Source organism: Bombus fervidus, chromosome 7, assembly GCF_041682495.2.
Source record: "Bombus fervidus isolate BK054 chromosome 7, iyBomFerv1, whole genome shotgun sequence".
Classification (NCBI taxonomy): domain Eukaryota; kingdom Metazoa; phylum Arthropoda; class Insecta; order Hymenoptera; family Apidae; genus Bombus; species Bombus fervidus.
In genome coordinates this window covers 11,227,104-11,241,606 of record NC_091523.1, presented here as the reverse complement: position 1 = coordinate 11,241,606, position 14,503 = coordinate 11,227,104, and the positions used below count along the sequence as shown (strand labels likewise).

At 38.9% G+C, this 14,503-nt stretch overlaps 1 protein-coding gene across 1 annotated transcript in view; it reads right to left on the bottom strand.

The window, feature by feature from the left end:
* The window catches only part of LOC139988666 (uncharacterized), a 35,431-nt gene extending 21,367 nt beyond the window's left edge, over positions 1–14,064 (bottom strand). The window contains exons 1-3 of the mRNA XM_072006333.1: positions 13,768–14,064; positions 2,481–2,729; positions 1,145–1,865 (exon numbers count right to left, since the gene is read on the bottom strand). Of these exons, the coding sequence (XP_071862434.1) occupies positions 1,145–1,865; positions 2,481–2,708 (949 nt within the window). The 5' untranslated portion in view covers positions 2,709–2,729; positions 13,768–14,064. The remainder of the gene's footprint in view (positions 1–1,144; positions 1,866–2,480; positions 2,730–13,767) is intronic.
* Positions 14,065–14,503: the final 439 nt, after the last annotated feature.

Here is a 14,503-nt window from a genome sequence, read left to right as displayed (position 1 = left end):
TTCTCGTCTTGATCCTCCGTGTTAAATTTGTAATATCACTTGCATCGGTTTATACTTGACAATTTGATGCCAATCCCTGTTAATCAACGTGTGATCAGATTCGCTTGTCTGTACTTCGATTACGGCGCGGCGGAACCAACGATCTATGAAACTGCTCGGCAAAACGAATAAAATTTACTGCTCTCTTGAGATGTCGCGTCAAATTAGTGGGTAACGAGCATCGAATTGCCATAAGACTCCGGATACGGCGAGAACGTAATTCAATCACGTTTGCTGGAAAGCGTCATACGTCGATCTACAGCGAGAGAACTCGGTATCGAGAGGATTAACGTGATTAATTATTTCATCGAATGTAACGCCATATCGATGACGCCGTTGAAGCGTTATAACGGTTTTCGTTTCCGTGGAGTGGTGAATATCGTGGATGAAACTGAATTCTATAACACTTGTTTTTGTTTGTAAATACAAGCAAGGCACATGCCGTATAGCCTTAGTATGCTCGTATTCGCGTACATTAAAAACGTAGCTGCGATGTTAACGATATTATGGTTGAGCATTTAGAAGATTACAAAATCTCGTCGCTTTTATATGCTATTAAATTTTATTGGACTTCGCTTGTTCACAGTTATTCGCGAAAGTTTTTGTACATCCTATAGAAGCGCTATATCTGTTGAAATAAATTATATCTTTATCAACATACGCGACAATAGCTATTTTGCAGGAAATTGTGTTACTTCGCAAAAATATACAGAAAAGAAGAGAGAAAATACGATTTGTGTGGGCTTATTATTTCAAACCGTACATATCGTTATTTTGTGAGAAGCTTGCTTTATTGTACCTTTAAAGTAGCTCTCAATTAATCTTGGCATAAAATATACTAACTTCGTGATGGAATTTTATTTCAATAAAAATAGTTTTACTATAAGCTATACGAAGACTTTCGTCACTGATCTAATACTATCAACTTCAAAATTACGTAGAAATTATCATTGGATAGAGAAACCTAGTTATAAATAATTAGTTTTCACCTTATAATTATTCTAAGAGAGACAAAGAAAATTTCGTGTTTCCCATCGCTAATCGGATCAGCATTCTCTTTTAGCATTAACATTCTAGCATTCTCTTAGAGCAAACAAACTCTTACCTTGATCGGCAGAGGCCCTTCTCGGATCGTGCGCCACCATGCCCGCCTTCGCGGCTCTTCTGTCTTGTAAACCACTCAGGCTGCCCCTCGGAGTTCTGTCGATCGTGTCAGGATCGATACCTCGCCGTGTGCTTCTCGTCTCTTCCTCATTAGCACCGATCGATCCTCTAGGCGCGTCGTTCATGCCAATGCTCCCTCGCGAGGATCTGTTCACCTCATATGGAGTGATCGAGTTTCTTGGACTCTGATTCAAGCACTCCGAGGCTATGGAACCTCGCGGGCTTCTCTGCGGGCTACGATCGACCAGTTCCATGTTGGTCATGCTTCCACGGGGGCTTCTCGAAGAATTGGGTATCAAAGAGTGTCGAGGACTGCGAGGAGGAGGATTTCCATTTTCAGACATCAGGGACGTCCTTGAAGCGTTTAGAGGAATCAGACTGTTCCTCGGGCTTCTATTGTGAGTAACGTCCGGTACCAAGGAATTTCTGGGACTCAAAGGAGCTTCCGGAACCAAAGAATGTCGCGAACTGTATAACATGTCAGGTGCCAAGCTGGTATCTGGAACCAAACTGTTCCGAGGACTTCGAACTCCGTTACGGGAACTTCTGTAATAATCGTCCGGAACCAGGGAATTTCGCGGGCTCCGACTGATCTTCTGAGTGAACATGTTCCGCGTGTCGCCATATTGATCTCGCTCCAGCAGAGGCTTGTGGTGGATTGGCTGAAAGGTCAAGGGTATATCCTCGAAATTGATGAAGGCAAAAGGAAATCGTAAGAATATAACCAGCGCGGGGAATCTCTATGGGAGAATTTCTCTGATGTCAAGAAGTTCTAGGAGATTCGAGTTAGAACACAGACTACGATATAACCGTGTTCTGTTTTTCACCTCAACTTTGCAACTACGTTTCTAACCAATTAATCATTGCGAGACCGGGGACAAGTATGACGTAGAACAAGGTACGTCGTTCGACAATTATTTCCAAAGATGGTTCGAGTATTGGCACACGTCGAGCTCGCTAAGAATAAATTTTTTCCCTGTAGAACAAGTTTTGTGAATTTCTAGAAAGTTTCGAAGCCATGCTCCGTCACATTTAAGTGTCGATACGCGTTACTCGTCGTGTGCCGGTATCGATTTAGATTTTGTACTTTCTCGTCTCCAATTCACCTATACGAAGTACGTGAAATATTTACAGATCATTCCATGTTTGAAGCTTCCGTATTGTACGATACGATGATTAGCACGCTCGTATGACTCGTCCGAGTCTCGTTGTTCATGCAAATTCACAGGATGCGAGGGGATAAATCTAAATACATAAAATTGTGAATTATGAACAACCTCGATGTCGTTTCCCATTGATAGAGCAATATCGGGCACGATACTGCCCCGTGGAGAGCGTTGACGTTCCATAGTTCCTCGAAGACTCGTCGGTGGCAAATCGACAGGTTTATCGGTTGCCACGCTGGCGCGTCGTCCTCTTGGTCCGGCGATCGGCGACGTATGACCAAAATTCGTCATATTGCGCGATGCTCTAGAGCGTCGCGATGATGTGCTTCGATGCAACATCACAGAGGCATTTTCTCATCCCTGAAAAACGAAAGTAAAAAAATCTTTTTAGTTAGATGATAATTAAAGTAATTTCCACTGATTCAATCTTTACTGATTGTTTTTACAGCGACTGATTAGAATTTCATTATTCCAGATTTGCAGGAATTATCTGTGTTGGAATTAAAAAATTTGCAGAAAAGGTTCGTTATAATTTCTTCGTTTACAATTTCTCTGAATGTTTTTCAACAAACTTTTTCAACTTCAATGTGATCGATAATTGACGATGTAACACAATTTAATAGATGGTATTGACGTGCGAAATTTAAACTTGGGAGAAACGACAGTTTATATAGCACGCTGTAACACATATCGAGTCAAATATATTTCTCTTATTTCTTCACATCGATCTTAACAAATATTTTCTTTATTGCTTATTCGCCAAGTCACGTTCGCTTTATTAAATTTTTCGATTAAACTTTGCGAAGAAGTTTCATGTAAACAGAGAACTTCGTGTCTTTTTCGACTGATAGGCATAGTAAAGACCCATAAAGTACTGGTAAACGAGACCATTTGACGAAATGTCGAGAAACGGAAAGCTAATCAACGTACTTTACTCCTTTTATCGAATATTTTTACTCGGTCAGCATGCGAAGTGTCCACGAACACGAAACGTACGATCCTCGGTATACGCTTAGCCTGTAAAAGATAATCAACAGTATGGAATCAATTTCCCGCAAGCTACAGAACACGCCAGGTACGTAATAAACCGGCTTTTATAAAGATGACCCAGATACGTACGCGTCGCGTTGCATCGCTCATCGGTTTCGATTCGCTGGCTCGTGATCGCGACGAATATTTCCATGGAACGGCGCGAGGAATAGGTAAGCTAGCAGTGATCCATTCGAACGATTAATCATAAACGTGACCGATCAACAGGAGGAAATAGGTCCTTTATCTAATAAAAGCTATCCTTCAACCATCAAACGAACTGTAATTGAATTTTCACGTTATTAAGTTCGTTGAATCACTTCCGTTTTACCAAATGTAATCAATGATACGATAATGTTCGATTTGTAATTGGAAATTTAACACAATCGAGAATCGAGATATTGAAATGATAAATGAAACAAATTGTGGGAAAATAAAAAAATAATCTTCCTGTAGAAAAGGATGTAAATTTGATGTATACGATGAAACGCTAAACAGCGTTCACTCTACACAAAGCGTATCACAGTAAATCCATAAAATTTCCATAAAAGATCGTGAATTGATTATTTTGACAACATTGGTGGTTAAATCTGATTAAATAAATTGAACTATTTCGATACATTTTTTAAAGGTGGCAAACGCTAAAAGCTCTTTCAACAGATAAATATCAAAATTAATAAAAACACGATTCTCGTTTCTCTCTGGTCCCTATGATATCATGTGAATTGTAACTACGTATTCTAACTATCGAAAATAATATATTTTAAAAGTTCTTCGTGGACTCATAAACACGTCGAATCTTATAAAAGTATTTCTTGAGACTAAATCTACTCAAAGTTACAAAGATATAAACATAAAGCGCTTTTTATTCGTTTTGCTTCTTCAGATTGGTATACTTGTTCACTTCGACAGATCTTACGAAGTCGTAATAAAGCGATACACCCGAGAACGAAGCTTTTTATCCGAGAAAATTGCATTCCGTGCCAGTCATCGGATATTTAATAATCCGCCGCTGCTAGCATTAAGCTCGACAGAGGATACGTGGTCATTGGTAATTAATGTTCTCGACGCTTTTTGTTCGAAGGGGAAACGGCAATAATTTATGTAAATCGAATAAATATTGCGTGCGTCCATTGCGTAATCGTCTAACTTTTCTTAACTATCATCGAAGTGGCATCGTATCGCGAATATAAGAAAAGAAATGTGGAACAGCAATTCATCAAACAGCACGTGAATTAACGTAGAACTGCTTGAAGGCGAATCGAAGTGCATAGAAAGCTCGTTGATTGAAGACAATTAAAATACCTAAATGTTATTACAATATTTTCCGATTTTTAAGTGGAAGGATCGAGCTTACTTTTAAGTGATTTGAAATTCTTTAAAATATAATCTCAAGTAATCTTCCGAACTGTAAAACTTAATTAAAGTACAGTATCTACACATAAAATATCACAATTGAGTCGGGTCAAGGTGTCGAATAGTTATCTCTTGACTGATTTCGGTAGCTTTGAAATACGTTGTCAAGATCATCATTCTGATTAACTTTTTCTTATTTTTCGTATTGGAAAAAATATTTCAAGAGTATCAAAATTTTGCAAATTACGAATTAGTTGAACATCCTATTTGGCGTAAAACTATAAAGTTGTACAAGGCAAGTCTATAAGCTACGATTCGTAACTTACAAACTCTGTAATATTACTAGTTGATCAATAATTTCGCAAGGAGTAACAAACAAGGGAGAAAAATAGTACGTTTCTGTACGGATTAAAGCAACGTGTTTTTCACTTCGTTTCATACTGACCATAGTCGTTAACACACGAACGTGACTCGATTCGCCGAATCGTTAGAACATCGCTCGTTTTATTGGCTGCTGCAAGCGGAACAAGTTCTCGAGCAATTTTTTGACTCTGTTAACTATGAATGAGGTATAGAATTAAGCGACTTCTCCAATCAATTAGCATTTTGCGATGGTAAAACTGCTCACCTGGGGTAAATAGAAAGAAAAACTTTACTGAACGTGTCTGTGTTTGCTGCTAAACTCGGTACTTAGAGATGTTTCTACGAAAAGGATCGATGAAACTCTGAGTTCTGTTAAATTTTGATCAAACTTTTCGATGTAAAATTAATAAGCTTGGATTGAAGATAAATGGCTGAGGTTAATACGAAATCACGTCGGAAACGTCGCTTCGTTACGTTGCAAATGATATACGCCCGACTTGGAAATATATTAATCGATTAAACACGATCGATTACTTTATCACTATATACACACATGTACGTTTTCCATATTTTTACATTCGTTCACTTTACCGTCCTACTTCGTTAACGAAATACTGTGTCCGCAGGTAATAGTTTTACAAAGGTAACGATGATCACGATAAGAGGAAATAATGCATTTTTGCTGCTTTTCGTGTTCAACGTTGAGATTATTAAGAATATTCTGCGATATTAATCGCAAAATGGACGCTTGAAGTACTACCGAGGAATAAAGCATACAAAGAATGAAATATTGCCGGCAATAATAATTCAACTACTAAATGAAACAATGTAGGAATATTGTACACAAAAAGTATTACGGTTGAATGACGTGAACTGTTACCTGTTAATTGCAGCCGGGGCAGGAACGAAATTCATGCCGCTCGTGGTCGATACAATTACATTTTTGTGCAAACCGTTCCCTAGTCGGAAATGAATTAACCAAACGCCGCCAGTGTATTCCAATTGTTAATTGTTCCGATAATTCGTTATACCGAACCACATCGATTATCCCGATATATCATCATAATGCGTTTTCTAACGCGTCCCACGCCCAATGATAATCGAATCGCACGATCGTGTCTTAGCCTGTGGAAATCTTAAAATTTCATTGACTTTTTGTTCCATTTCAATTTAATTAGCGATAGTTCCCTTTAACGGATTGAAAGTAATACGATATCTTGAGAAACATCTCATATCTCGGCAGTGATTTGGGACCAGAAGGCGATATGTAATCCGCCGATTGATTACTTTGGCTTTTCATTACGTTGAAATTGGGAAGCCGAGAATTCGCTGGATTTCTTTAGAAGAATTTACAGTTTCATTACGTGGTATCGGAACACCTCTTTTTACTCATGAAGCGATATTAAGATGAAAATATATTAACAAGACTTCACTTATCGGCTTTTGCTCCTAATCTTCATATATTATTGTACAAAAAAGTATTTTGAATTTTTCCAGAAATGCCCATTACAATTACTCGACAAGAGGAAGCACAATCATTCTTCATCTTCTCATCTATCCTACGCTCATCCCACGGAATTTCTTCCATCGTTTCCCCGAAATCCATTTGTCTCTACCGGTGGCGGAGGGCTGACGAGGGAAACGGGCCGATGAGTTTAACGGCACGGAATCGGGGCCAATTTCAGCGAGCTCTGGTAGCGCGTGCATGGTGCCACGGTTCGGCTCAATTTCTATTGCGACTGGATTACTCTGAAGACGGATTTTTCCAACCGGTTTCGACCATCACGAAGGCAGAGATAAGTGCGTTTCAGACGAACGGAAATGAAAAATTCAGCGCGTGACGAACGCGTGAAACGATCGTTCGATCTTCGTTAGAAGCAAAGCTGGAGGAAACGACGAATTTGCGGGAAGATCGATGCGTTCCATTATAACAAAAGTTGGTAATTTAATCCTTTCGGATGAGGATTTTTCTCTAGCAACGAATACGGTAACGTAATAATACAAACTACAATACGCTCGAGTTTGAGAAAATGAAGAATGTAAGGAGAAAGCATTATGAGCCATATTTTCCACTCTTTACAGGGACGAGGATTTAAAATCCAGTTCTAAAATTCTTCCTATTTGGTTTTGAAGGCAAATATACCCTTTTACTCTTCATATTCTTCGTAATTTCAGAAATGTTGCTTGGCGAAATATTAGAACACTGTTAGGGACTTTAGCGGCTGTTGAGGACGGTCTGGTCATCCGCTACGAGGAAATTGCTTGAGAAATGGAAGTCGAACAAGGTGGATGTGTGAAGGCTGACTACTTCTATCTAGTAGGAAATTTATTTCAATGGAATGGTGGAAATGAACGTCTTCGACGTGGCGGAGATTTTAAATTCTCGGCGAGATAGGTTCAATCGAATACTCGTTCTAGTGCAACGATTAAAAATTTATATTGAAATCAGCCGCGTTTCCCACTAGTACGACGTTATTAATGGTAACGAAGTCCTCGTGCGGAGTTTGGAAACTATTTTCTTTTCGAAGAATGGAAGGTAATTGAAATTATCGACGTCTATTCTTTACAGAGAAATTTTCAACGGCCAAACAAAAAGAAAAAGAAGTACCAATGATATCGAGCAATATTTTAACGCTAATTGCCTTAACGAACGATATAACGATCGATCGGCTAGATATTATGTTCTCGGTATAGCAAGAACGAGATTTCAAACGTGAAAGAATGAAATAAACAATCGGAATCGATAACATTTTAATACAGTCCTTCTTCCTAGATATAAGCTGCTTTCGATAAACTTGTATAGAATAGAAGAATAAAAGAAATAGCATGAAGATAGACTCTCATTGTCTAATGTTTATCCTACCAGCGTATTTTTCCATATAAAACATCGTTTCCGAACTTCATGCATTTCGAAGATAAGGGAAGAACAGCATTGTTAAAGGCAGAAAAAAGGGGATGAAAAAGAGTAAAATAACGTTCTGGCATATCTGTGTTGTCGGATATTTATCTGGGAAAAGGGGAATAGTGACAATCGGGTAAAGTTGCACGCGCGAGCGAAGGCCACAGGCAATCGACCGAAACTTCGAGCGCTTCATCTGTTAAACGTCTAAATGCCACTCTCTCTCTTTAAACGGTTGGCCGGCTGGCAGAGGTTTTCATTTAGAAAAAGTCACCGGAACGCATTCATTTAGTTTTATGCCAGCAATTTTAATCCGGTCGAAAAGATGAAAGATGCTTATCATGACGTAAACTCCATTTATTTCTTCTTATCCGTTATAGGAAGCTGAGTATCGCTGTATAGCTAAAGTACCAGCCAGCACTTGAAAAATTATAGGACGCCGATTCGAATCGTTTCGCAGGTGAACGCGTTAAGGAAATTCACGTCTTTATCTATTTAAGATTTTCATCTCTGTAAATCGAACATTGTCGTATGATAGATGAAGGATTTGAATGGATCGGATCTTCGTGCACGTAATCAGTAAATGGAGCGAGACGGAATCTCCGTTTCCGAAACGAGAATCTTAATCCCCGTTCCCTTTAGCCTCTCTTTTATTTCGCGTTCTTTGACATTCCCGTTGGAATGAAAAGTTGGCGGAACAGCGTAGAAACTGCGTTCGAATCGCATTAGTCTCGTCGAGTCGAAAGTCAAGTACTACAACAAATGTAACTCAGGCCATTAGCTATTCAACCTCGAGTAGCGCTGGGAATTTATACGAATGACCTGAGCTGAGTTGCGTTAATCCACGTGGCGTACTTTCCGCTTTTAACGTAGGTTTACAAATAATTCCAACGATGGTTGTTTAATCTAATGCGTTGTATGGCGCGGACATTCTAAACGTTACGTTCGTACGAAAATGGTCGCCGTTTGTGAAACAGCGCGAAACAATGTGCTGTTGAAGATGTAATCTTCCGTTAAAAATTGTGATTTAAAGTATTTCGTAGAAAGAACGTGCTGAATAACAATAGATAAGGATTTCGATAATGCATCGACACGCAACTATTTTAATAATATCTGAACGGAACTGAATGGATAACGTAATTATATGAGCTGAAATTCGACCATGTCCCACGAAGTTTGCATAATGCAAACATGGTGTACATAGGATCGTGAGTTCCTCGGCGTTTGAGTAATCCGAAGATGCGCACCGGAATACGGTTTCGCGACGGCCGCTAGATGAGCCTGGATTCCAGCGAGTCGCCGATAAACAACGTTCAATCTACCGGAAAGTAAACTGGTATTAAAGTTACAATGGAAGTTAACGAATTCACTACCGTTAATTCGCTGATTCTTTGTTCGCATTAACAATATAGCATTTCGTAAAATACGATAGATGACGTATCCCACGCTCTGCTATACTACATTACCCCATTTTTTGCAAATATAAGTAAAGCATTGAAATGATACAAGTCGTAAGTGTCAAAAAAGAAAAAAAAAAAAAAATATAGAAATCGATTTGTTTATGATTGGGAAATAATATAAGTTGTACATGGAATAGGACGAAGAGATTATAAGGGCTGGAGCAATTAAAATGGAACCTATATCGTGATGGAAAATAAATTTTCTATCGTATCTCTGAATCTGTAAAGATGACAAACGCTGAAACAATCGATACTGTCTTAGTGATAAAGAATGTAATGAATCAAATGAATCAAAACGAATCGAAATGTGTAGTTTATTCCTATTGGAAATCTTCACTTCTGGGTTACTCAAAAAGACATGTAAAATATCAATGCGTTCATCGTATGGCGATCACGATGTGACACTGAATATATTAGAGGCAATATTTATATTTAGTGAGAAGTATAATACATCGTGCTTTCATGTATGACTCACTTTTCACCGAGGAACGATAAACCGAGTATATTTAGAATCATGCAATGCTGCACCAAAATGTATAATCGGTCGCATGATTACGGTGAATACTGAAGAGCTCTCGCGGCCTGAATCGGATTCGTCGGAGGTTTGTCGAGCAAGAAGTTCTTGCTACCTACGCCTTCAATTAGCTCCGTTTTTATGTACAAGCGGCATTCCTGAATTTGTTTTCGGCGAAAGAAAGGAACCTGAGCCAGGTGGAACTGCAGTCACGATTAAGAACAAAGCGAAAATATTTCGCCTACTGTTTCACCTTATCGTATAAAAACGATAAGGCGTGTAAGAACACGAGCACTTCTGAAGGTTGTATTGCTTGCTCGTGTGTCAAAGTTTCTGAGATGCTGAATAAAAGCTAATGCGTCTGCAACAATCATTTGTCTGCCTCTAATTGCGCGGAGAATGCGAGTCAAGTTTGCTCTTATACGCAAGATTACGTCGCTCAGGGGCACATTTCCTCTTTGACGTGGAATATTCCAATACCTGTTAACGACGGTAATTAATTCGGTTACTCAAATTATTCAAATTCACGAACACGATTATCTTGACGCAATACTTTACCTAATTTAGTCTCTCTATTACTTCCAAACGTTATCATTTCACAAGAAAGGAAAAATACGGAACGTCGTACTTGTTCGTGGTATGTGAATTGGAAAATTGTCAATCGAAAGCATTAAACGTTTCAATTCCATTAGTGATACAAAACATTGTATAATGTTACGCGTGGATTAAATTTTAAGCTATTTAACTGGAAAACGAGTAGATTTGTAAAGCATTGATGAACTGATTGCGCGTTTACGTTTCCTCCCTGTAAATGTAACACGTAACTGACTCTATACGACTTGGCATACTGACGATTCGCGATCGATATTGTGCAAACAAAAATAGAACGTAATGCACTTATTTTCTATCAAGCCGATTGGTCGTGGTCAGACGCGATAGAGCGTCCCGAAAAATCGTGTTGTCGGTACGGTAGTATCAGTCTTTCACGTGTCAGCCGGCGTACTGTGGAAGGCGTATCCAACGCAACCCAAGGGGTTGGTGACTAACATTTTAGATTCAGATGAGCTCGTGTGAATAGACCTGCTGTCTACCTTACGGCCGTTTTAGTCACAGATATACACGCACTTGCCACTTGCTATAAGAACATATGCTTTCTTTAAACGGACGACCGAGTGAAAAGTTCTCGGTATATAAATGAAAAATTTCGCGTCGCAACGCGAGTGTCCCGCATCACGACCGCTCATCCATAAAACAGCAGATCGTATGCTGAGATCGTGGAATGGATAATTAACGTTTATTATACGAGAATTTTAATGAATAGTCAAGCGTGTTCGCATATGAAGCATATTCTTCGTACCAAACTTGTATTGCTATTTTCTCACCTTTTTTTTTTTTTTTTTTTTACAACGTGTCGAGAATCTATGCGATTGAACGAGATAACATCGAAGTTCGAGCATGTTTGCAGAGAAGCTAAATAGTAAAAAATACGATTCTAGTAATAAAGGGATCGTAAGTTTCGATATTAATAGAACATACGCGGAACTAGAACTTTGAGAGTTAAGTATACCGTGTATTTCTGAAATTAGTCGATTAGTTTCACGATTCGCGTTTACGACTCCAGGAACCGAAGAATCGAGGATGAATACTTTGAAGAAACGATTGCATACAGAGAGGGTAATTTCGAAATACGCTTCAGAAAGCAAGAGACGGTGCAACGTTGCGAAGCTTGCTATGGAAAATCTTAAGAAATCGCGAGAATCTTTTAGTGTAATTTGTTACCGGGGCACGGGCACACATTTCACGGTATTACGTATTCATGGATGTAGAATGTTAATAGCGAAGGTCTTCTGCTTCGCGTTTCGTTCTCAAGATGAGATGAAAAACAAAAAATGATATTAATAGGCTTTCTCTAAAAAGCTTGTGATTAAACGAAGAAAAGGACTGGATCCCTTTGACCGTGTCTTCCTCATCGTGATTTATTTTAATGAATTTTTATTAAGTAGCGTAAAAAATGTTGAAATTGAAGAGATAGGATTAAAAATTTGATTCCCTTGATATATCCATGAAAATATTAAATCTTTTCAAGAGCTCAATTAGTTTGCTTACTTAAGTTAAACTATATGCACGATGTACACGGTATATAATTTATATTTTTGTAAAGGAACATTTGTTAATATCATTAATAAAATTAACTTTACATCACTATTAACGATGTCGCTTGAAATAACGAACGAGGCCAGACGTTTAATTTTACCTGAAAAATTTAATCAGAGAAGAAATTTTTGTGACGGAATTCATTAAGAGAATCTTGATCGGATTTTGAACGAAAAACGCATAATATTATAAAAGCCACGAGCAGAAAAAAATATTCTGTTATCTTTCAAAAACGAATTCATGTTGAACCATCTGCGTAGAGCTCGATCAAAGGATTGCGATGCGAGAGGAAAATTTTCGTGAAAAAGAAGAGGAAAATTAATACGATATAGCGATTCTCTCGCGATAGAAGCATGCAATGTATTTTGCATGTAGGACCGAATTTTGCAAGTACCGCGCTTCAGTGTCAAAAAGAAATAAGTATACATATAAATGTTAATTATGAATTATGATTACTCTTAAAAATCCATTGAAACTTCTTCCATGAGGATATCGTTACAGGGATATGTTCTAAAAACACAATTTTATTTGGCCGCTCTATTCCCCGCGCACGTTTAGCAATTAAATCCAATCAATCGTTGTAGCGGTAAAATTAAAAGGAATGCGAATGTCCCTGTAATTTCAATTCACTATCGCAAACGAAGAATTTCGCAGAATCAATACCGCAGTTCGATGAATTAAACTCGAATTAGTCTGCACTAATTTCTTTAAACGTTCTTTTCTGCTATTTCTCCCTTTACAACGCGATGAAATCCTCGCCTGGCTTCTGTGTCCTTACTCGCTCTACACTCTGACTACCCTAAAGCCACGAGATATCTACGTTCTTGACCCACTTGTGCGTTGAATCTTTTATTGCAAAAAATTTTCCGTTTTACCAGCGAAACTTAAGCAGCGAAAATTCGCGATGAATGGAAATTAACATAATTAGGACAAGACTTTAAGCGCATCAAGAACAGGGTCAACGCCCAAACACATTCCCTCTGTTTACAAACGTCTTTAAAAGAGAGGCCTGCTGTACGAGGCATAATTATATGTCAGGCATTTGGCTTTTTTCATTGAACAACTATAGCGTACGGCTCGTCCCCGAATTCTTTCATGGACCATCAAAAAACGAGCGGTTTAATCACGTCGGCAAGAGCCGCCGTGCTTTAGAGGTTGCTCAACCAGCTCGTTTGAGTTATTTACTCCTTTCCGTTTCCGTTCTCGTGTCAATAACATCTCCGCGAAAAGTTAACACTAAGTGTCGCTATTGTCACAATCGATCTTCCGTTCTATGTCACTAAGCCATCCATTCGACGTGAAACGTAGTTAGGCCGTTCGAAAAGCTGTTTCACCTCGAACCAAATTCTGTGTTTTGCCCTTGCGAAACGGAATAACGTTCTATAGGGTCAGCTGATGTTCGTAGCAATACAACGGTTAAACGTAATTGAAAGAATCATACATAGTTTCCTTTAGGGAACACCGAGGGACTAAAATTCCGGAAAAATTAAAAAATAATGAGCACGAAAAGAGTTCGAGGCGATTATTATTTGAACGACTCTTCTGTTGCAAAATCAATTACACCGAGAGGCATGCACTCTATGACAAGCAGCTCGAAAGACGAAACTTTCCAAGTCGACTTACCTCCGTGTACGAAAACGGTGGTAACGTGTTCATGTCCACCAAGGAGTACGATCGCGAGGTATCACGTTCTCCCGCTGGTATCATATGTTAAAATAGTTTTAGCTCGCGGATTGGCAAAAGATTGCAAACGGAGGCGTACTCGCTTCTTCTCGAAAGGTTGCCCGATGAACAAATCTAGTTACTCGATGTTGGTAGAAGATACAATTTTGACTTTCTATTCGATTCTGACGACAAGGTATCCCGGGGGTTGGTTTGTTTTCGTCGCGGCAGCCGGTCGCAGCGCAGGTTATCGCAGTCGCGGCTTGGAGCAGACTGAACGCGCCCCGCAGCTCAGGCCAGCGAATAGCATGACGCGCAGAACGGAGACGCTCTCACTGATACGCCCCGTGATTGTGAGCTCAACCTTAGACGCGATTCTACGACGATTGTACGACTCATCGATCCTTTCGTGATTGATCTTAATTTATTAAAATCGTTCGGAAGTATGGTAGAACTTTTGAAAAAATCGTGGATGAAGTGGCTATTGAGTATACCGTAAGATAAGAACTTGTGAGTTCTACTTAAATTTATGGCAGGAACTGACTTAACGAAGGAAAGGAATATAATTGGTATTATTTGTATCGAGTGGAATATCTGGGAGACGTTGTTTAAGAATATTCCACGTGCATAATTTATCTTGTTTTTGGAGTTTTGTATTCCCGAAACAAGGTCGTACGAAGATCTTGAAAAATTACAA